The sequence below is a fragment of the Callithrix jacchus genome, chromosome 5 (assembly GCF_049354715.1).
Source record: "Callithrix jacchus isolate 240 chromosome 5, calJac240_pri, whole genome shotgun sequence".
Lineage (NCBI taxonomy): Eukaryota > Metazoa > Chordata > Mammalia > Primates > Cebidae > Callithrix > Callithrix jacchus.
The window spans coordinates 66,092,189-66,115,132 of record NC_133506.1 but is presented as its reverse complement, the minus strand read 5'-3'; the positions used below and the strand labels follow the sequence as shown (position 1 = coordinate 66,115,132).

The 22,944-nt window shown below is 42.7% G+C and overlaps 1 protein-coding gene across 5 annotated transcripts in view; it reads right to left on the bottom strand.

The window, feature by feature from the left end:
* The window catches only part of SMG6 (SMG6 nonsense mediated mRNA decay factor), a 236,877-nt gene that overhangs the window by 74,280 nt on the left and 139,653 nt on the right, over window positions 1-22,944 (bottom strand). For all 5 annotated transcript variants that reach the window (XM_002747809.7, XM_054255590.2, XM_035299378.3 and 2 more), the window contains one exon: window positions 20,904-21,105. In XM_002747809.7, coding sequence (XP_002747855.4) covers window positions 20,904-21,105 — 202 coding nt within the window. The remainder of the gene's footprint in view (window positions 1-20,903; window positions 21,106-22,944) is intronic.

The window sequence follows — 22,944 nt, the reverse complement described above, 5'->3', positions numbered from 1 at the left end:
TTATGTTCACAGCAGCATTATTCACAAGAGCCAAAAAGTGGAAGCAACCGAAGTGTCCATTAACAAATGAAGAGGCACACAAAATGTGGTAGATATATGCATACAACAGAATATTATTCAGCCTTAAAGGCAAATGAAATTGTGCCATGTGCTACGGCATGGATAAACTTTGAAATCATTAAGTTAAGTGAAGTAAGCCAATCGCAAAAGGACAAATATTTTATGATTCCACTTATATGAGGTTCACAAAGTAGCCAAATTTATAGAGAAAGGTCAAGCACCATGGCTCACATCTGTAATTCCAACACTTTAGGAGGCCAAGGCAAGCAGATCACTCGAGGTCCAAGACCAACCTGGATAACATGGCAAACTCTGTCTCTACTAAAAATACACAAAGTAGCCAGGTGTGGCAGCAAGCACCTGTAATCCCAGCTACTTAGGAGGCTGAGGCAGGAGAATCAGTTGAACCTGGGAGGTAGGAACTGCAGTGAGCTGAGATGGCGCCACTGTACTCCAGCCTAGGTGACAGAGCCAGACTCCGTCTTAAAAAAAAAAAAAAGGTCGAAATGGTAAATTTTATCTTACGTATATTTTACCATATAGAATAAGCATGATTTAAAGAACAAGAATCATGTCTCTTCCTTAACTCCTTACCCTCTTGCCTTCTGACATTTGGAAGGTTCTGGTATTGACAACACAAGGAAAGAACAGATAAAAGCTATCCATGAACCAAGGGCTGTCCTGTGACCCTAATACACCTGGAGCAAAAAGCAGCCTAGGCAGGCTTGTAGGCACTCCCTGACATTGTGGTCTGACTGCCAAGGCCAAACACTATCCTCAGCTCTGTCTGTGTGAGATACAGAGTTAAAGAAAGAAACAACAAAGGATTCTTTCAGTTGTCTTTTCATGGGTTGGGCCTTTTCCATAAAAGAAGAAACAGAGCTGGCTCTTAGTCCTAGAGGGCGAAAACTTGCCTTACATCAAAATGTAAGTCAGTGGCAAAGCACCAATTCCAGCGTTTCAGCCCTAAGTCCATAGGACTTTCATGCTCCCACAGGAAGGATCCTACTCATGTCTCGTAATCCTGAAAGGCAGAAATGCCTGCTGGTTAATGTTCAGTTTAGCAGGAGGGGCAGAAAGGAGACATGTTAGATTCTGGAAAAACATCTCCTTTTGCCAACTGCAACCATAGTCTAGGGCAGGGGTCCCCAATCCTGGGGTTGTGGTAAAGCGAGCATGACCTCCTGAGCTCTGCGCCTCCTGTGAGGTCAGCAGCGGCATTAGATTTTCATAGGAAGAAAGTGCAAACCGTACAGTGAAGCATGTGTGTGAGGAATCTAGCCCGTGTGCTCCTTCTGAGACTCTAACTAATGCCTGATGATGTGAGGTGGAACAGTTGCATCCCGAAACCACCCAGTACTAACCCTGTGGAAAACTGTCTTCCATGAAACCAGTGCCAAAAAGGTTGGGGACAGCTGGTCTAGAGCATCAAGGGCCTAACACCAACGTGCTGAACAGATGTGAGCACTTTCTACTGTGTTCACAACATCCCCAAAGAACACAGTCAGGACCCATCTAATTAGGGGTAGCTAACCTCTAGGTGGTTATGTTCCCTTGGCCCTCAGATGCTATGGAAGTCATCAGATTCAACTTGGAGGGCCATCTTGAGATGTTCTTCCTATCACACTTTATACTGCTGCTCCCAGAAGCCAGGCAAAGGCAAATCGCAAAAGCTCTCTGCCTATACAAAGTGTGACTCTAAGGTAATAAGACGTTTTTAAAATCACAAATGAGTATCGGTCTAATTAAGATACCTGATAGTCACATTACACCAAGGCTGTGAAATACCCTTTGCCCCAATTCTCAAACCCAGATCTCACTTGAGTGTGAAGGATTTAAAAAAAAAAATCCATAACCCAGCTGTGATACTTCCTTCCACCTCTACCTGTACATCTGTTTCCTATGGCGTGCTGCTGCCTCAAGTAAGATGCGTGAGCTTCTGTAGATGCTAGGGAACAAGATGGAACAAAAATGCTTCACACCTGGCTCCCAAATTACAGGAACGCTGGACCGAGGCCAACATAAGCTGGCACAGCACCAGGTGAAATGGACATCAATTAAGGAGCCTGTCATCTTTCAAGACTGTAGGTTCTTTTTTTCACTCCACAATCTGCACTGCTCCACAAACCAGCCACAGCACCACTAGTAGGGTTTTCCAGATGGGACCATTTCCCTTATATTCCGCATTTGCAGATTTATTGCAGAATTTTTAACCCATCCCTCCATTTTTAAAGCCTGAAATATTATTCCACATTACAGTTTTATATTCAATTGAATTTATTTATCCTTAGTAAAGAGAAAGCTGTACCTTCATGAGTAGAAAAAGAAAGTTTTAAGCCTGCCTAAAAGTTGCTGCTTTGCTTACAAAAAGACATGCAAATAGCTGATACACGTGAAGGCTCAGAAATTCTCTAAATACATCGCTCCCAACTATGGTCAGAAGCCAGAGAGCCATGACCAGGCTCCAGAGAAAGCTGTACCTTCATGAGTAGAAAAAGAAAGTTTTAAGCCTGCCTAAAAGTTGCTGCTTTGCTTACAAAAAGACATGCAAATAGCTGATACACGTGAAGGCTCAGAAATTCTCTAAATACATCGCTCCCAACTATGGTCAGAAGCCAGAGAGCCATGACCAGGCTCCAGAGAAAGCTGTACCTTCATGAGTAGAAAAAGAAAGTTTTAAGCCTGCCTAAAAGTTGCTGCTTTGCTTACAAAAAGACATGCAAATAGCTGATACACGTGAAGGCTCAGAAATTCTCTAAATACATCGCTCCCAACTATGGTCAGAAGCCAGAGAGCCATGACCAGGCTCCACTGTCCTGGAGAAATGGACAGACCTCTAGCACTAAGGCAGCTCTCCTCTGACCATCACATGCAGTGTTAGAGATCCATGTCACGTGCATAAAGAAAAAGAAACTTGACTAATGTCTAGTTAGTGGCAAATGCTGCTTAAGAAAAACACCTTAACAGGGATCAGCAATTAAAAAGCGACAAGATTCCACATAGTATCTTCTCCAGACTTTTACCCAGTGGGGCAGGACATCTTCCCTATACCTATGTGGCTACCCAGTGGAAAGAATTACATGAAACATGAAAGAGCCCCACAAGGAGAAGGTTCTGAGAATTGAATTCCACTGCCTCAGGGCCTGTATGTTGCTGCCAATTTGCTTCTCATGGCAGAACCTGGTGTGGCAGAACCCTGACTAGACTCTGCCGACGCTTGTTCGAAAGAGTCCAGCTGAAGATGCAAAAAGTTCTTCAAAGCAATGACTCCTTGGATGCTATCATTTTAGATTCTGGGAATGACTACTTATCAAAAAACTACTGCACTCTGGAATATACTATGGGCAAGAAGCTGGCCTGACATCTCGGGTATTCTGCTGGGAGTCCACCTAAGCTAGAGAGGCCTTGATAGTTTTGGAGTGATGGCAGGAAGTGAAGAACCCAGTTGAAGGTAAGAGCCCAGAATCTACATCATAGTGGGGTACAGGAGAAAGAATTGAAAAAAGCTTCAGAAAGCTGTCTGGACAACTCAGTTTGGCCGGTTCCTTATCCCCCCCTTCTTTTATTTTAAATAAAGTTTCAAAAGGGGTGGTCCGCACATCTTTCTGCTGACTAAGGTCTCAATTTCCTTATGTTCTTCTACCCAGAGAGCCTGAAACCTTCAGCTCTCAGCATTTAATCAGTCGAAACTTAGTCTCTGAAGTGAAAAGACAAGCCACAGACTGCAAGAAAATATCTGCAACACATTTGTATCTGACAAGGACTTGTATCCAAAATATAAAAAGACCTCTCAAGACTCAGTAAGAAAATAATCCGACTTAACAATAGGCAAAATATGTGACTGGACACCTCACCAAAGAAGATACACGGATAACAAATAAACATATAAAAAGATACTCAACATCATTAACTACTAGAGAAATGCAAATTAAAATAACAAGGTACCTATTATAATTATTTAAAAAACAAACAAACCGATAGTATCAAGTGCTGTCAAGGACGCAGAACAACAGGAACTGCTCATGCACTATGGTACATGCACTTTGGAAAAGAGTTTGGCAGTTTCTAGCAAAGTTAAAGATACACTTATCACATAAACCATCCATTCCATTCCTAAGTATTTATCCAAGAGAAATGAAAACTTAAGTTCATTTAAGTTTAAGATATGTAAAAACTGATGCACAAATGTTTATAGCAGTTCTACCAATGACCACCAAAAACTGCAGATAGTCCGAATATTCAACTGGTGAATGGATAAACAAATCATAGTGTATCTATTAAATGAAATACTATTCTGCAACAAAAAAGAACCTGTGACTGATGCAGCAGCCAGCATGCATGAATCTCAAATGCATTATGCTACATGAAATAAGCCATACTCAAAAGCTCTATATCAAGCTTGTCCGACCCATGCTCCATGCAGCCCAACACAAATTTATAAACTTTCTTAAAACATTATGAGATTCTTTTTTTTCTTTTAGCTTATCAGCTATCATAAATGTAGTATACTTTATGTGTGGCCCAAGACAATTATTCTTCCAAGATGGCCCAGGGAAGCCAGAAGATTAGACACCCCTGGTTTATGTACTATATGATTTTATTTATTTTTATTTTTTTAAGATGGAGTCCTACTCTACTGCCCAGCCTGGAGTGCACTGGCGCCATCTTGGCTCACTGCAACATCTGCCTCCTGGGTTCAAGCTATTCTCCTGCCTCAGCCTCCCAAGTAGCTGGGATTACAGATGACTGCCACCATGCCCAGCTAATTTTTTGTATTTTTAGTAGAAACGGGGTTTCACTATATTGGCGAAGCTGGTGATCCTGACCTCCTGACCTTGTGATCTTGGCCTCCCAAAGTGCTGGGATTACAGGTGTGAGCCACCACATCCAGCCCGTATGGTTTTATTTATACATCACTCTGGAAAAAGCTAAGTTATAGAGACAAAACATCAGAGGTTGTCAGGGACTGGGGGTAGGAAGGGGGCTGGTTGCATGAGGGAATGTTTGTGGGTGATGAAAATGCTCTGTATCTTAATTGTAGTGATGGTTACATAAAAGTATGTGTTTCTCAAAACTGTACAACAAAGAGTAAATTTTAATTTATGTAAACCCACCAAGCTTGGTTGCTGAGAGTCTCTGAGGGAAAAGGATAAACTGGGGGAGCATCATTCCAGGCTATGATTGGGGAGACCTGGAGATGCATACATCTAGAGTGTGACAGGGTGAGACAGAACCCACTTTCACCTTGAAATGAGGCAACCCTGTAAAACACACACAGATTTACTGATGTTGGAATAAAAGGAATTTTACGCCCTCTGTCCTTCAAACTTTTTCTTGTTATAGAGACAATACAACCTTCTTTAGAGATGAAAAAGGTTTGAAATCTCAGCTTGGTCTTCTTCCTCCCTTTTCATGTTCTGTTTATTTAGGCAGGAGTCTGTTTCTCCAAAGAGCAAAGCTTATATTCAAGCTGAAATCAGAGGCCTAGACTAACCAGAGGCCTGCCGGCCAGAAGGGGTTAATACAGACAGACCTTAATAAAAATGAATACTGAAACTATTTATTAATAAATAAACACCTGCTAAACTCTACTTAAAAAGCATAGGAACAGCACTGTGGCTGTAATCACAGCACTTTGAGAGGCCAAAGTAGGTGAACTGCTTGAGCTCAGGACTTCAAGACCAGCTTTGGCAACATGGTGAAACCCCATCTCTACAAAAAATACAGAAATTAGCTGGGTGTGGTGGTGTGTACCTGTGGTCCCAGCTACTCAGATGCTGAGGTAGGAGGATCCCTTGAGCCCTGGAGGGTGAGGCTACAGTGAGCATGGTCAAACCACTGCACTCCAGCATTGGCAACAAAACAAGACGGTGCCTCAAAAAAACCGAGGTGTACTCAGAGAAATCTCTCTTTTTTTTTTTTTGAAATAGAATCTTGCTCTATCACCCAGGCTGGAGTGCAGTGGTGTGATCTCCACTCACAGCAACCTCCACCTTCCCAGTTCAAGTAATTCTTCTGCTTCGGCACCTGTAGCAGATGGGATTACTGGGATTACTGGCATGCACCAACCACGCCAGGCACTTTTTGTATTTTTAGTAGAGACAGGGTCTCATCATGTTGGCCAGGCTGGTCTCAAACTCTCCTGATCTCAGGTGATCCGCCCGCCTCAGCCTTCCAAAGTGCTGGGATTACAGGCATGAGCTACCACTCCTGGACCAAGCAATCTCTGTCATGTTTTCAGTGGGAAAGGAAAAAAAAACATAAAGTATCCCTGTAATAATAAAGTTTCTCTTATTAATAAAATGACGAGGGTTAGCTACTTCCAAAGATACAGTAGGTTAAATGAAAAAGTATGCCTCTCATCATGAGGTTACATGACCATAAGAAGCAAGTAGCTTCCATGGAAAAAGATGTGTGTTACAGCAGTACTCAAAAAGCTATGAAAGCAGTTAGCTTAAAAAAGAGAACATATTCCCACTCCTACCATAGTGTCTCCTCTTCATACCTCTGCTTCACAACTTAGGCCTTCGAGCACTTCTTGGGTGATTGGAGAGGAAGGAAATGGTACAGAAACTCAGCTCTCACCGTCAAAGAGCCCAAGCATGTAAGCATATGCACACATACAAATGCAGAGAAAAGGCTTTTTCATTTAAATGGAGGAAGCTGCCATGTCTACCTCTATAAGCAAAAGTATTAATCATCCACCGTCTGGTTTTAATCCACATGCTCCTGACCCTGCATTTGAATGTATTGTTATCAGGGGAAGGAGCATTTCTGCTTAATCTTATTCACCAGCCAAAACCTGAAAATGTGAAAACCACATTGGTGGAGTACCTTCTTGGGGACCCAGAAAACTGAGCTGAGCTGCTCTTTTATTGTTTCTTCTTTCTTTCCCTTTTTAAAAAATGATGAGCAAATGTCAATTTCAGGGACACTGGGATCAGAAAGCGCTCAGGCCGGGTGTGGTGGTTCATGCCTGTAATCCCAGCACTTTGGGAAGCTGAGGCGGGCGGATCACCTGAGATCAGGAGAGTTTGAGACTGTCCTGGGCAACATAGTGAAACCCTGTCTCTACTGAAAATTAAAAAAAAAAAGTTAGCTGGGTGTGGTGGGTGGGCACCTGTAAACCCAGCTACTCCAGAGGCTGAGGCAGGAGAATCGCTTGAACCTGGGAGGTGGAGGTTGCAGTGAGCTGAGACTGTGCCATTGCACTCCAGCCTGAGAGACAGAGAGAGACTCCCTCTCAAAAAAAAAAAAAAAAAAAAAAAAAAGAAAGAAAGAAAGAATAAAAAAGGTAAAAGCTCAAATTACAAGTCCTTCTATCTTGGAGTGACACTATCCGCAGGGAAATTAGCACTTTTTCTTCTGTATTTCCCAAAACATCCAGCCACACACAACCTGACTGACATCAGCCTGTCAGATGCAAGATTGGGCACCCAGGTGCATCCCTTTTGAGCATTTACAAATGAAATGGCAAGCCCAAACAGCAAGCCGTTCTCTCCTGTCTTTTTTTTTTTTTTTTTTGAGACAGGGTCTTGATGTGTCACCCAGGCTGGAATGCAGTGGCATGATCACTGCTCACTCACTGTAGCCTCGACCTTCCAGGCTAAAGCAATCCTCCCACTGCAGCCTCCAAGCAGCTGGGACTACAAGCATGCACTACCATGTCTGGCTAATTTTTGGTTTTTTTTTTTTGGAGACAAAGTCTCACTATGTTGGCCAGGGTGGTCTCGAACTTCTGGGCTCAAGCAATCCTCCCGCTTTAGCTTACCAAAGTGCTGGGATTACAGGCATGGTGCCACCAGGCGTGCCTCCATTCTTCTAGTTCATGCCTTGCTAACAGTAAAAGAAGGGTTTAAAAAAGTGTTTGTATGTATCTAAGCACGTTTCTTCCACTGTGTTAGAAACCCTTCTCCCTCCTAAGGCTTAACCTAAAAAGGGTCCCAAAGCCCCTATGTGGGCTGAAGTACCTTCTTCAAAGCCATTAGTCACCAACTTTGCAGCCTTAACTCCAGACTGCACAAGGGGCCACCCATGACACAAAAACTCTGGCAAGATTAGGGGCTAGCAAGAGCAGAAGAAACCGCAATATGCCTGAGACTCCCAGGAGAACAATGACTAGTGCTGGTAGGGAGCAGACTGACAGACAAAGCAGACAGACTCTAACCAGGCCTCACTCTGTTTTCGATGTAACACAAATGTTTTCCATTAAAAATTCCCTGCCCCACAAACACTCATACATGCAGCTATGAAATCCACATATTTAACTTCTGCTTTCCTGGCACACTGACCCAACTACCTCTCCTGTTCCTCTGGAAGAGAGCAAAGATGAGGGTAAACGGAATTTGGTACCCCTACCACAAAGGAAAGTGGAAGAGAATTACAATTAGAAGCACACTTATTAAGTACCATCCAACCTGAGTGTGCCTGAGCAGGCCAAAGGGAAGACGGCAGAAAACAAGGACTTTCCTTTTGCCAAAACAAATCCTGTCTAGCTCTGGATCTTACTGTTTGGCTCTTAGGCTCTCAGCTTAAAGTTAGGTTTTACTTTGTAGTAAAGCCTGCAGATGATCTTCATCAGAAGGTGTTGGTTACCATTAAAATCAAAACAGGGAAAAACCTCAGAACACTCATTACAAAGTCTGCAAAATTCTAGTATTAAGAAATCTCAGGAAATGCTGGCTGATTTTTAACCTGTATTTCAAATGCTCTGAACCAGCTGAGTATTGCACTTGTGACAAGAAGCTGAACTAGAAATCCCTAAACCATCAGCAACCTCTCCCCCAACCACCAGCAGAACCTGACCCAGGTGCATTTCTAATCAAAGTCACAGAGGTGGGACACATACATGTTTGAGTAATTCCTTAAAAGAAAGAAATCACAAATAAGAATGCAAGGGAGTAATAAAAAGGGAGTGAACACTGAAGAGGAGGGAAGAAGTTAATTTTTTAAATGGCATGTAAGAAATAAAAAGGAAACCCCCTATCCAGGCAGCTCTGGAGTTCCCTAATTGCACAAGAGCAAAGGACACCCCCTGCCAAACATGTATGCCTTCTTAAGCAATTGCTCAACCTACACTCATTGTGCAATTCCAACCTTCCAAAGTTTTTTTGCTGCACATATGCAAACCATGTTTTCCTCGCATTCTAGAATTAAGAACAGTTTATCATTCGTCTCTTCACTTTAGAGAGAAGTGTATGTATGAGCCAAAAAATAAAAGTATTGCTAGATAAGCATTCCCTACAAATGAGGTTTTATATTATTTCATCTGGTTGTTTCTGAGCTTACAGGTAGTTAAGAAACACTTGAATTCACTCTTAGGCAACCAAAGATTCATTTTTCCTATTACTGACAATAATGAGATCACAAAAAATTGCCCACAAAAACATGAAACCTTCAAAAGCCTTTGTCCTAATTGATGGCAATTCGGGAATGTCTGAGGCAGTTAAAAGTGGAAGTCCCAACTGTATAGTCAAAATTCCAGTGGAAGCGCAAGCGCCGTGGCTCATCCCTGTAATTCCAGCACTTTGGGAGGCTACGGCGGGCAGATTGCTGGAGATCAGGAGTTGAGACCAGCCTGGGTAACATGGTAAAACCGTGGCTCTACAAAAACTACAAAAATTAGCCAGGCGTGGTGGCATGCACCTGAAGTCCCAGCTACTTGGGAGGCTAAAGTGGGAGGATCCCTTAGAAAACAGAGCAAGACCCTGTCTTAAAAATAAGTTTGCTGTTCAATACTATGTTTAAAAAAAAAAAAAAAAAAAAAAAGGCAAACCTGTCACAGACCACAAGAAATATTCACAGGATGTATATATGACAAGTATTTGTGTCCAGAATCTATGAAGAATTATTATAACTCAACAAGAAAACACCTCCAATGTTTAAAAATGACCAACAGATTAGAGTACTTCCCAAAATGAGGATATAAGAATTGTCAGTAAACTCATAAAAAGATGCTCATCATTAATCAGGAAAATGACTATTAAAACTATGGCCAGGCACAGTGGCTCACACCTGTAATCCCAGCATTGTAATCCCGGCCAAGGCTGATGGATCACTTGAGGTCAGAAGTTCGAGACCAGTAGAGACTGGTGAAACCCCATCTCTACTAAAAATACAAAATAATTAGCTGGGTGTGGTGGTGCATGTCTGTAATCCCAGCTACTTGAGATGCTGAGGTAGGAGAATCGCTTGAACCCAGGAGACAGAGGCTGCAGTGAGCTGAGATCATGCCACTGCACTCCAGCCTGGGTGACAGAGTGAGACTCTGTCTCGAAAAAAAAATCAAAAACAAAAACAAAAAACCCATAAAACTAAAATGAGACACTACTTCACACTTACTAGCATGCCTAAAACAATAAAGATTCGAAATACCAAATGTTGGCAAGAATGTGAAGCAACTAGAATGCTCATACGTTGCTAGTAGGAGTATAAAATGGTGCAATCACTTCAGAAAAGTATGGCAGCTTCTTTTAAAGTTAGATACATACTTATGACTAAGCAATTCTACTACTGGATATTTATCCAAGAGAAATGAAAATATATGACCACAAAAAGACGTGTACATTAATGCTCACAGCATCTTTATTCATAACCCCCAAACAAAAACAGCCCAAATATCCATCATCAAGTGAATGGATAAACTGTGATATGTCCATATAATGCAATACTACTAATCTATAAATGACTGAAAAGATGCAGTGTACAATACGGATGAATCTCATAGATGTTATACTGAATGACAAAACAAAGACCTAGAAGTATAAACTATATGATTCCATTTATATGAAACTTAATAACAGGCAAATCTAATCTACAGCGAGAATAATCAGATCAGCAGTTGCTAGGGGCAGGGAGTAGAATAGGGGATAGAGGCACTCGGAAACATTTTGGGGAAAAGGAAATATTCTATATCTTGATTGAGGGGGTCCTTACACAGAATATATAAATATTCTGTATCTTGATATAGGTATATATATGCCCACACATTCAAATGTATACATTTCTTTAAATTTTTTTGTTTTTTTAATTTTTAGTAGAGATGGAGTTTCACCATGTTGGCCAGGCTGGTCTCGAACTCCTGACCTCAGGTGATCCATCCACCTCAGCCTTCCAGAGTGCTGGGATTACAGTGAGCCATCGTGCCTTGTTATATTTCATTGTATGTAAATACATATTAGTAAGTTGAAATAAAAGTAAAGGAATTAATCATAAATCTTTTGAAAAATATTTATTTTTTGAGACAAAGTCTCACTCTGTCGCCTAGGTTGGAATGCAGTGGTGTGCAATCTTGGCTCACTGTAGCCTTTGCCTCCTGGGTTCAAGTGATTCTTCTGCCTCAGCCTCCCAAGTAGCTGGGATTATGGGCACCCACCATCACACCTGCCTAATTTTTTTATTTTTTTGAGACGGAGTTTCGTGCTTGTTACCCAGGCTGGAGTGCAATGGCGCGATCTCGGCTCACCGCAACCTCCGCCTCCTGGGTTCAGGCAATTCTCCTGCCTCAGCCTCCTGAGTAGCTGGGATTACAGGCATGCGCCACCATGCCCAGCTAATTTTTTGTATATTTTTTAGTAGAGATGGGGTTTCACCATGTTGACCAGATGGTCTCGATCTCTTGACCTTGTAATCCACCCGCCTTGGCCTCCCAAAGTGCTGGGATTACAGGCTTGAGCCACCGCGCCAGGCCGATTTTTGTATTTTTAGTAGAGACAGAATTTCACCATGTTGCTCAGGCTGGTCTCAAACCCCTGACCTCTAGTGATCCGTCTGCCTTGGCCTCCCAAAGGGCTGAGATTACACGCATGAGCTACCACGCCTGGTCTTAAATTGTTGTACAATCTAAACATATGGGCTGGGTGCAGTGGTTCATACCTGTAATCCCAGCACTTCAAGAAGCCGAAGCAGGAAGATTACCTGTGCCCAGGAGTTCAAGGCCAGCCTAGGCAACATAGTGAGACTTTGTCTTCACAAAAAATTTAAAAATTAGCCAGGTGTGATGGCATGTGCCTGTAGTCCCCAGCTACTCAAGGGGCTGAGGTGGGAGGATTGCTTGAGCCCAGGAAGTTAAGGCTGCAGTGAGCCATGATCGTATCACTGCCCTCCACCCTGGACAACAGAGCGAGACCCTGTCTCAAAAAAATAAATAAAAGTAAATACAATTATGAAGTAAAAATATATATTCTTTTACATATATGAGATAATATTAGTAAAGAAAACTAAAAAGGGTGAAACAAAGTACCAGGGGAGAAATTTAAATCAATGTTTTTTTCCTCTATCATATATTCTCTTCTTAACCAATTTCTATTTCATATTTATTAAGTCTTGAGACAAAGACTGTACGTAGGCAGGTAGGTAGGATACACAGGCAGGTATGCTCACATAACTGATCTTCAGGGTTTTATTTATTTATTTTTTTGAGACAGAGTTAGGTGCTGTTGCTCAGGCTGGAGTGGCATGATCTCAGCTCCCTCACCTTCAGGTTTTATATACCAGTCATCATCATTAGTCACTGTTCATCTATAAGCAATCTTGCCTCCATTGTTTGAAGTCCAGGATACTGTCCTAACCCTTTGGTCCTTAGGCATTGCACTACCGCTACTTTCACACTTCTGCCCTTGAACACACCTCCTAAATGATGTGGATAAGACTACATATACTTAATACCACTCAGAGCACTCTCAAGTCTCAAGGATTTGCCTTAAAAAAAAAAAAAATTCAAGTTCTCTCTTGAAAGACTCAAATTCTGGACTTTGGTACCCTTGAATCCAGGGCATTCCTCATTCTGGATTGAGGAACATTCAATCCAGAGAGAAAGATGCAGATAAATTCAGTCTGAGCATTCTATTCCACTCATATGAACTTTTCCTTCTTTGTTCATCCTCGGAAACTATTCTAAATCCCTTCAGATATCCATGAAATGAGAGAGAGAGAGGTCTAAAGAGGAGAAACTATCTCAAAGGGTGAAAACAAAAGACATGTGTAAAGCTGCCTGAGATGGCATCGTTTATAAAACAGATAAGTCAGTAACTTCCTATAAAACATCTAATGATTGAAGACTAAATAAATACTATAATATATTTATACAATACTGTGCAGCTCATAAATACATGTTATAGGTAAACATGGAAATATGTATCTATTGCTAAGTGAACAAAGTACATCATAAAACAAGACATACAGTTTGACTCTATGTACACTTCTGTGGAAGAGAAGTATTCCAGATTTTGGAATATTTGCATTTTATACTTACTGGCTGAGCATCCCTAATGGGAAAATCTGAAATCAAGCTTTGAATTTTAGTCTTTTGTATTTCAGATTTTTGGACTAGGGATATTCAACATGTACAAACTCTATACCTGAGCAGGGGATTTCAACTATCATTTGTGAGCACACTCTGGGAGGCCAAGGCAGGAGGAGCACTGGAGCTCAGGAGTTTGAGACCAGCCTGGGCAACACAGTGAGACCTTGTCTCTAATAAAAAAGTAAGAATAATTAGCCAGGTGAGGTGACCCTTGCCTGTAGTCCCAGCTACTCAGGAGGCTGAAGCAGGAGAATTGCCTCAACCCAGGAGGTCAAGACTGCAGTGAGGTATGATCACACCATTGCATTCTAGCCTGGGTGACAGAGTGAGATCCTGTCTCAAAAACACAAACAAACAAAATGGCCGAGTGTGGTAGCTCATGCCTATAATCCCAGCACTTTGGGAGGCCAAGGTGAACGGATCACTTGATGTCAGGAGTTTGAGACCAGCCTGAACAACACAACAAACTCCATCTCTACTAAAAATAAAAAAATTAGCAAGGCATGGTGGCAGGTACCTATAATCCCAGCTACTTGGGAGGCTGAGGCAGGAGAATCATTTGAACCTGGGGAGTGGAGGTTGCAGTGAGCCAGGATCATGCCACTGCACTCCAGCCTGGGCAATAGAGCCAGACTCCATCTCAAATAAAAAAAAAAAAAAAAGCTGGGCACTGTGGCTCACACCTGTAATCACAGCACTTTGGGAGGCTAAGGTGAGCAGATCACCTGAGGTCAGGAGTTCGAGACCAACCTGACTAACATGAAGAAGCCCTGTCTCTACTAAAAATACAAAATTAGCCGGGTGTGGTGGCACATGCCTATACTCCCAGCTATTCCGGAGGCTGAGGCAGGAGAATCACTTGAACCCAGGAGGCAGAGGTTGTGGTGAGCCAAGATTGTGCCATTGCACTGAGCCTGGGCAACAAGAGCAAAACTCCGTCTCTAAACAAATAAATAAATAAATAAAATATTGTAGACAAAGAAGGTATGCAGCAAGAATCTACCTAATCTGTTTGAAGCAAGTATTTTTCTTTGTTGAAAGAAATGTTAAGTGACCAGCACCAAATTTTAGAAACTAAAGTTGGGGGTCCAAGAAAACAATCTGCAATATATTAATAAAAAGGAGAATGCAGCACACAAATAGAGAAATAAAACATATTTTGGGAAAAATATACCAGATAAACAAGGAAGTACTATCTGCTATATTCTTTCAATTGAGTTTTTGTTTTGTTTTGTTTTTAAAGATAGGGTCCAGGCCGAGTGCAGTGGCTCACGCCTATAATCCCAGCACTTTGGGAGGCCAAGGCGGGTGGATCACCGAGGTCAAGAGATCGAGACCATCCTGGTCCACAAGGTGAAACCCCATTTCTACTAAAAATACAAAAATTAGCTCGGCATGGTGGTGCGCGCATGTAGTTCCAGCTACTGGGGAGGCTGAGGCAGGAGAACTGCTTGAACCCAGAAGGCAGAGGTTGTGGTGAGCCGAGATCGTGCCACTGCACTCCAGTCTGGGTAACAACAGCGAAACTCCATCTCAAAACAAACAAACAAACAAACAAACAAACAAACAAACAAACAAACAAACAAGATAGGGTCTTGCTCTGTCTCTCAGGCTGGAGTATGGTGGCACAATCACAGCTCACTGCAGCCTAGGCTGCCAGGGCTTAAGCAATTCTTCCACCTCAGCCTCCTGATTAGCTGGAACTACAGGTGCAATATTACCATGCCTTGCTAATTTTTATATTTTTTGTAGGGACAGGTTTTTGCCATGTCACCAAGGCTGGTCTCAAATTCCTAGGCTCCAGTGATCTCTCTGCCTTGGCTTCCCAAAGTGTTGGGATGACCAGCCTGGCCAACATGATGAAACTCTGTCTCTACTAAAAATACAAAAAAATTAGCCAGGCATGGTGGGCACATGCCTATAATCCCAGCTACTCGGGAGGCTGAGGCAAGATAATTGCTTGAACCTGGGAGGTGGAGGGTACAGTGAGCTGAGATCATGCCACTGCCCTCCAGCCTGGGTGACAGACCCTGGGACTCTGCCTAAAAAAAAAAAAATATATATATATATATATATATATATATACATATATATATATATATAAATAGACTGACTAAAAGGCAAGCAAAAAATAAAGGTTATAAGATGTAACGTAAGAGAACAAACAATGCAATAGCAGACTTAAAACCTGAACTAGAAGAAGAGTACAATCAACACTATAAAAATTTAAATCAATTACACAGAGAACAAACTTGAGAAACCTTCCTAGAATGCAGAAGAAAAGCAAAAACAGATTAAAATAATGACAGAAAAAGTGACCTACACAGGACAAAGAATGGAGACCAAATACATCAGGGAGAAAAATTACTGAAGAAAAAAATAGAACAGAATATTTGCACTCAAAGGCAAATAAGTTGAAGACTTCTGTGTTCAAAGATACAATGATAAAACTGAGGCCAAATCAGTGCTCTTGAAGCAATTCCTTCATTGGGATACTACCAGCTCGACAAAATTTGAAGAACTCCTCATTGTCTTTAGACTCAAATTAACTTCTGTTGCCACTCACATCTTTTTTTTTTTTTTAGACGGAGTTTCGCTCTCGTTACCCAGGCTGGAGTGCAATGGCGTGATCTCTGTTCACCGCAACCTCCGCCTCCTGGGTTCAGGCAATTCTCCTGCCTCAGCCTCTTGAGTAGCTGGGATTACAGGCACGTGCCACCATGCCCAGCTAATTTTTTGTATTTTTAGTAGAGACAGGGTTTTACCATGTTGACCAGGATGGTCTCGATCTCTTGACCTCGTGATCCACCCGCCTCGGCCTCCCAAAGTGCTGGGATTATAGGCTTGAGCCACCGTGCCCGGCCTGCCACTCACATCTTTATCCAAACTAGAAAAACTTTTGCCTTATGTGTCTGGATCTTGCAGGTTGTGTTGGCAACACGTGTTTAGTAAATATCTGCAAAATAAGCATCAAGTCTGGATCAAACATGAGACTAATCTCAACCAGTAATAAAACTGCTCACACTGCTGCCACTGACGAGCACTTGATATATGTTTTACATTTCTTAGTAATGAACACTAGAAGCTGGAGGAAATGTTTATATGTTTCAAATTTCTTTCTTTTTTATTTTTTCCTCAAATAGGGTCTTGCTCTGAGACCCAGGCTGGAGTGTAGTGGCACAATCATAATAAGCCTCAAATCCCTGCACTTAAAAAAATTCTCCCATCTCAGGCTCCTGAGTAGCTGTGACTACAGGCGCTTGTTACCATACCTGGCTGATTTTGAAACTTTTTTTATAGAGACAAGGTCTCGCTATGTTGCCTAGGCTGGTTTAGAGATCCTGGCCTCAAGTGATCCACCCACCTTGGCCTCCCAAATGCTGGGGTTACAGGTGTGAACCACCATGCTTTTGCAGATTTCTAAAAGGTTAAGAGTTCCTAAAGATTCCCTGACACATCCATACTAATCTCCTAGGTTGGCCATGGAGATGACCCAAATGAGCTTAACTTCGTTCTTTTCTCTTAAGGCTCAGTATCCTTTTTTACAAAATTTGAAGGGGGTGGCTCATGCCTATAATCCCAGCACTTTAGGAGGCCAAGGCAGGAGGATTACTTGAGCCTAGGAGTTCAAGATCCGCCTGGGCAAGATGATGAGATCCCATCGCTACCAAAAAAAATTTTTTTTATTAGGCATGGTGCCACATGCCTTTAGTCCCAGCTAGTCAAATATACAAAAAAATTAGCTGGGTGTCGTGGTGCACCTGTAATCCCAGCTACTCGGGAGGCTAAGGCAAGAGAATCACTTGGACCCAGGAGATGGAGGTCCCACTGAGGCAAGGATTCCTTGTGCCCAGGAATTTGAGGTGCCACTGACTCCAGCCTGGATGATAAAGTGAGACCCATCTCTTAAAAAACGAAGGTAATAATCCTTACATGGCAGGCTTATTTAGAGAACTTAATGCAATACTGCACAGAAGTACCTAGCCTAGGGACTGACACGATACTCAGCAGATGTTATTTTCCCCTGCCATGGATGGAGAATAAAGCAGAGTAACACTTTATGTGATTATACGACGTGGCCAGGAAAGCTCTCTCTACCAAGGTGACAGTTAGAAGGGAGTGAGAGAGGCACACAGCTGAGTACAGAGTGCTCCTGGTGAAGAGAAGAGCAACTCCTAGACTCTTAGGCATGAGCACTTGGTTTGTTTGAGGAACAGCAAGGATGTCAATGTGACATACTGGGTTCAACGACAGCAGCAGGACCTGAGGTTAGAGAGCTTGGGAGTGGTATGAAGGTGGGGTCAGATTATGGAGGGCATTGTAGGCTATTGTTAAAACTCTGGCCTCTAAGTGAGAAGAGCAACCATCAGAAGGTTTTGACCTAAGAACTGACATATCTTACTGATATTTTTTAAATATACTGAAGAGGCTGGGCGTGGTGGCTCACACCTGTAATCCCAGAACTTTGAGAGGCTGAGATGAGCGGATCACGAAGTCAAGAGATTAAGACCATCCTGGCCAACATGGTGAAACCCCGTCTCTACCAAAAAATACAAAAATTAGCTGGGCATGGTTGTGTACACCTGTAGTCCCAGCTACTCGGGAAGCTGAAGCAGGAGAACTGCTTGAACCCGGGAGACAGAAGTTACAGTGAGCCAAGATTGTGCCAATGCACTCCAGTCTGGCACCTGGAGACAGAGAGACTCTGCCTCCAAAAAAAAAAAAAAAAAAGCCTGAAGGGACAAAGAACTAGAGCAAGCAGTTAAAAGGCATTGCAACCAACTGAACCGGGGTGCAGTGGTGAGACAGAATTGTATCTTTATGTATTCTGAAGGTAAAGAAGACATTAACTGCTGATGGATTTGATATGGAGGTGTGAGAAAGAAGCAAGAATAACCCTGATGAGGGTTATTCTGACACGAGCAACCCAAAAATCAAAGCTGCCATTTACCAAGATGGGGAAGAGTAAAGGAAGACCAGGTTGGCGGGTAGGAGTAGGGCCGGATTCAGGAGTTTAAATTTGGACATGTTAGGTGTGACATACCTATTTCATAGTCCTTGACGTGGAGACCTACCTGAGTCTCACTGACCTGCAACTGCACCCTAGGTAGCCTGTGGATCACTACCTAGGCTGAGGGCTGCTCTGCTGGCTCTGTGTTCTACTCGAGCCAGTGCGCAGGCATGGTACCCAACACTAAAGCTGGAAGACGGGGCATGGGAAATCTGAAACTCATCAGAGCCCTTCTAGTCAGCACCTGTCCCACACTAAAGACAGCTTCCATAGCAAACTCCCAAAAGCATCCTCTGGAACCAAGACCACCCCATGATCACAAAAGAAGAGAATGAGTAGAAAGAAGGATGACAGGTAATTTTTCTTTTTATTTGCCTGTGTTTTCCAAATTTTCTGGCCCAAGCCAGGCCATCCAGTTTCTCTTCTAACTCAACATCTTCCACAAGTATAAAACAACTTGCTAGCTGTACTCAGCCTCACAGACTACAAATCCCCATGATTTTCCCATTCTGAGACTAGAAGAGCAGAATTTCACTCTAAGTTTTTGTTTGAAAGGCATAAAGTATTCCTCTTGGGAAAGAGAGGTTCTCTGATTCCCAAGCCCCAGTAGCCATTAAATGCATCCAAAGAGTATGAGTTTTTGACGTATCAATGTCTAGAACCTTAATTTACTTAAGCAATTTAACCAAAGGGAATATATGCTAAAATTCTGATATGAGAAATTGATTCACTGTACAGTTTATAACTGTAAAAAAGTTGGGAACCTTCTCTTGGTTCAATAGAGCAAAGACTGGTTAAAGAAATCTTGGAATATAAAAGAATTCTAGGTAACTATAAAAATGACTCCATATAAGAATATATTTAAAATATTAGGAAAAAAGCAGATTACAAATAATATATACACCTGGGCATGGCGGCTCACACCTATAATCCCAGCACTTTGGGAGGCTGAGGCAGGTACATCACTTGAGCTCAGGAGTTTGAGACCAGCCTGGCAACATGCTGAAACCCCATTTCTAGAAAAAAAATACAAAACTTATTGAAGCATTGAAGTGGGTGCCTACAGTCCTAACTATGCGGGAGGTTGGGTAGGAGAATCGCTTGAGTCTGGGAGGCAGAGGTTGCAGTGAGCTGAGATTGCACCACCATACTCCAGCCTGGGCAACAGAGTGAAACCTCTCTCCAAATAAATACTACATATAAATATATAATATGACCTCCAGTTTTACTAAAAATGAAAGTGTGTGTGTATGCTACAAATTAAATATGATTTGCAAAATAATAGTGCTTTTAGTCTGAGTAGAAAGAAGGATGACAGGTAATTTTTCTTTTTATTTGCCTGTGTTTTCCAAATTTTCTATAGTGAAGAAATACTCTTTTATACCAAAGATAAGGTTTTTTTTTTTTTTTTTTAAAGAGACAGGTTTCTCATGTTGCCTGGGATGGTCTCAAACTCCTGGGCTTAAGTGATCCGCCCGCCTTGGCCTCCCGAAGTGCAGGGATTAAAGGTGTGAGCCACTGCAACAGGCCAAGAACAAGTTTTTAAACTTTTATATTCTGTATAAAGTCTCTCATAGCTGTGGTTCACATTAGGAATTTTTATTTTTTTTTTAAAACATCTACCTGTGTCCCTAGTTTGGACTTCATCTAGGTCTAAAGACCTTCTCCTGGGAAGACGTTTGTGGAACCCTCCCCAAAGGCTTCTTCGCAGGGGATGGGATGCTAACTCCTATGCAGAAATTAGTCACAGGGTATTCCCTGCCTCCTCCACACACACTTTGCTCCCAAGATCTGTGGGTGCTACTTCCCCAGCCTAGTAACTGCTATTGTGGGAACTGTGAAGCTGACTGGACTACTCTACTCTTTACCTGGCTTAAAACCCAACTGTTAAGCACAGACTAAGAGCTCCACAGTCCCCATCAGTGCAACAGGGAATGGGCTTTGTTTTCTATAAACAGACAGGCAAGAAAAACGTTCAGGTTAAAACACAGTCCTCAGAGGAAGGAAAATAGAAACCAGGCAGCGGGGAATGCTTCATGTTCCTCAAAGTTTTTTTTTTTCCTAAGTTAACACATGGTGTCTGCTTCTCTCTAGTCACCTATTTATCACTCTCCTCCTTAGAGAAGGGAAAAAGCCCTGGCTGTTTTCCTAGTGCAGAGTTTTGTGGTGGGGGGTGGGGGGAGAAGGAAGCGGGGAGAAAGGAGGGTGCTTTAAGCATGATGCAAACCATTTGGAGCTGAGTGAGAGCACTGCCAACACAAGCTGCACTATTTAAACAAGTGAGGAAATGATCGTATATACAACATGCCAGCGAGCACACACACACACCAAAGGAAGTCGAGAGGGTTTTTTTTTTTTTTCAGGACACAGAGCTAGATGTCAGCGGCTAAAAGGTCGATATTTTCCCTTAACACCCTTCTCAATGACTTAATCATGTTCCATTTGCACAGAAAACTTCCCAAGAATAAAAAAAGTCTGGAGAATTAAGAGGAGGGGCAAATGGGGAGGGATGTTTGGCCTGGCGCTGACCTTGTCCGAGGTTTTCTCCACGTAGCAGGGGTCCTGAGGGGCAGCCAGCAAGGGTACAAAGCCCGAGAGAAGCCGATCCTCTTCCAGGATAAGAAGGGTGAGGTCATCATCAGGGTCCTTGTACAGTGGCACCTCAGACTGATTCACTGCAGTCAGTATGTTACAGAAATCAGCCAGCGTCGACCACACATCCACAGCAACACTGTGAGAAATAAGGTAAGAAAAGAGCAGCTCTAAAGAGGGACCAGTCAAAAAAAGTATTTTCAGTACTTGTGAGCAGGGAGGTACTTGCAGCAAATGTTGTCTAGGCTGGCATCTGCCAGGAAATCAGACCCCAAATGCTAGGAAACAAAACCGTGCCCAAGGCACCAATCTGAGGTATGTGTATGTGGAGCTACGCAAAGTTGAAATTGATTAGGGGGAGTTTTTAATCCTCACCAGAGAGGAAAAAGAATTTAGAGAATCAGTTGACTAATACAGGGTCCTGTCATCTTTCCAGACGGTGTGCCTGAGATGCTTACTCAAACACTAAAGACACCCAGTGCCCAAGGGTGCTCCCAGAATTCCCCACTGCTGTCCAGTCCAGTATATGCCATACAGACAGGAACTGAGCACCAGCCTCTCCTCCTCCAGCCACAGCCATGGAGGGTCTCGTCACAATACAGAAAAAGTCACGCAGATTTTCCTCCTACAATGCTTTAGAACTCTCTTCCCTATATATAAGCAGGCAATCAATCAATCAGTCAACCTCATTTCTGGGCCATCAACATTCTCACAGGAAGGTAAAGCCTCCTACACATTTCATCAGTGCTGTTTCAGCCATTCCATGCCTCTCCTTTCTCTCATTTGTGGAAGGTTAGATACAGGGACACAGGGTGACCAACCATTCTGGTTTGTGTGGGACTGTCCTAGTTTTACCAGTGAAAGTCCCACATCCCCAGAAACCTCCCCCAGTCCTGGGCAAACTGGTATGGCTGGCTGTCCTAATTGCTATCACCAGGTCCTGATCGAACCTGAGAAGAAACCTTGAAACTGCAAAGTTTGGCTCTCCCTAACTGAAATTTTGGGGTAGAATTATTTTAAAAAGGAAAAAAAAAAAGGTTCATTTCTCTGTCACCATCACTTGTCAAAAATCGACTGTGGGTCAGATTCCTACTTCGGTGGGTGATGAGGATCCATAAACTTTTTTCTTTTCTTTTCTTTTTTTCTTGCCTGCCCAGGGATACTACAAATTGTGGTAAAGATATAGGAACTGCCAAGTCTACAGACTTGGCTTTCTTCTCCAGAGAGGCACTTAACCAGGGAGTCTGGAACAGATAGTATCCTATGGATGCTAAGTTGTACTCTGAAAGAAGAGATGTACAGGAGAATGACAAAGAAAAGCCTCACAATTAGATTCAAGAGGTAGAGTGGCAAGAGGCAGTATGTAAAGAGAGCTGTAAGAATCATCCTGGGCTGGGTGTGGTGGCTCACGCCTACAATCCCAGTACTGTGGGAACATGAGAAGGGAGGATCACTTGAGGCCAGGAGTTCAGGACCAGCCTGGGCAACACAATGAGACCCTCTCAATAAAAACAACACAGAAGAATCATCTGGAATCTCCCCAGTGGAGTTACTGCCTATGAGTCCTACTAGGGAGGGGCCTCAGATCTAAGCAATTTGTTTCTCCTGGAGACTAAGAATCTTTGGGAGATGGCAGAAAAGAAAGCATCCGAGGGATATGCCACGAAAGGTGACAGTGCGGGAGAAAGTGGAGCAGAGGTATGGGAACTCCCTGACTGGCTCCAGGTGGAAGGAGGCTGCGCTGGTTTATTTACTGTAATCATTGCACTAGGAAAAGGCAATGAAATGAAACATCTTGTTTTCAAGTGTGTCCTGGGAACCAGGCGGAACACAGCCCCATTAATCACACAACGGCACATAATCAACACACGTGTACTGCAGAAGTAACTCGCTTCACAGGCTTTACCCAGGAAAAAGAATATGTTTGGGAAGAATCACCGGAGAGACGACTTTTCTAAAGCCTCTCTCAGCGCAGACA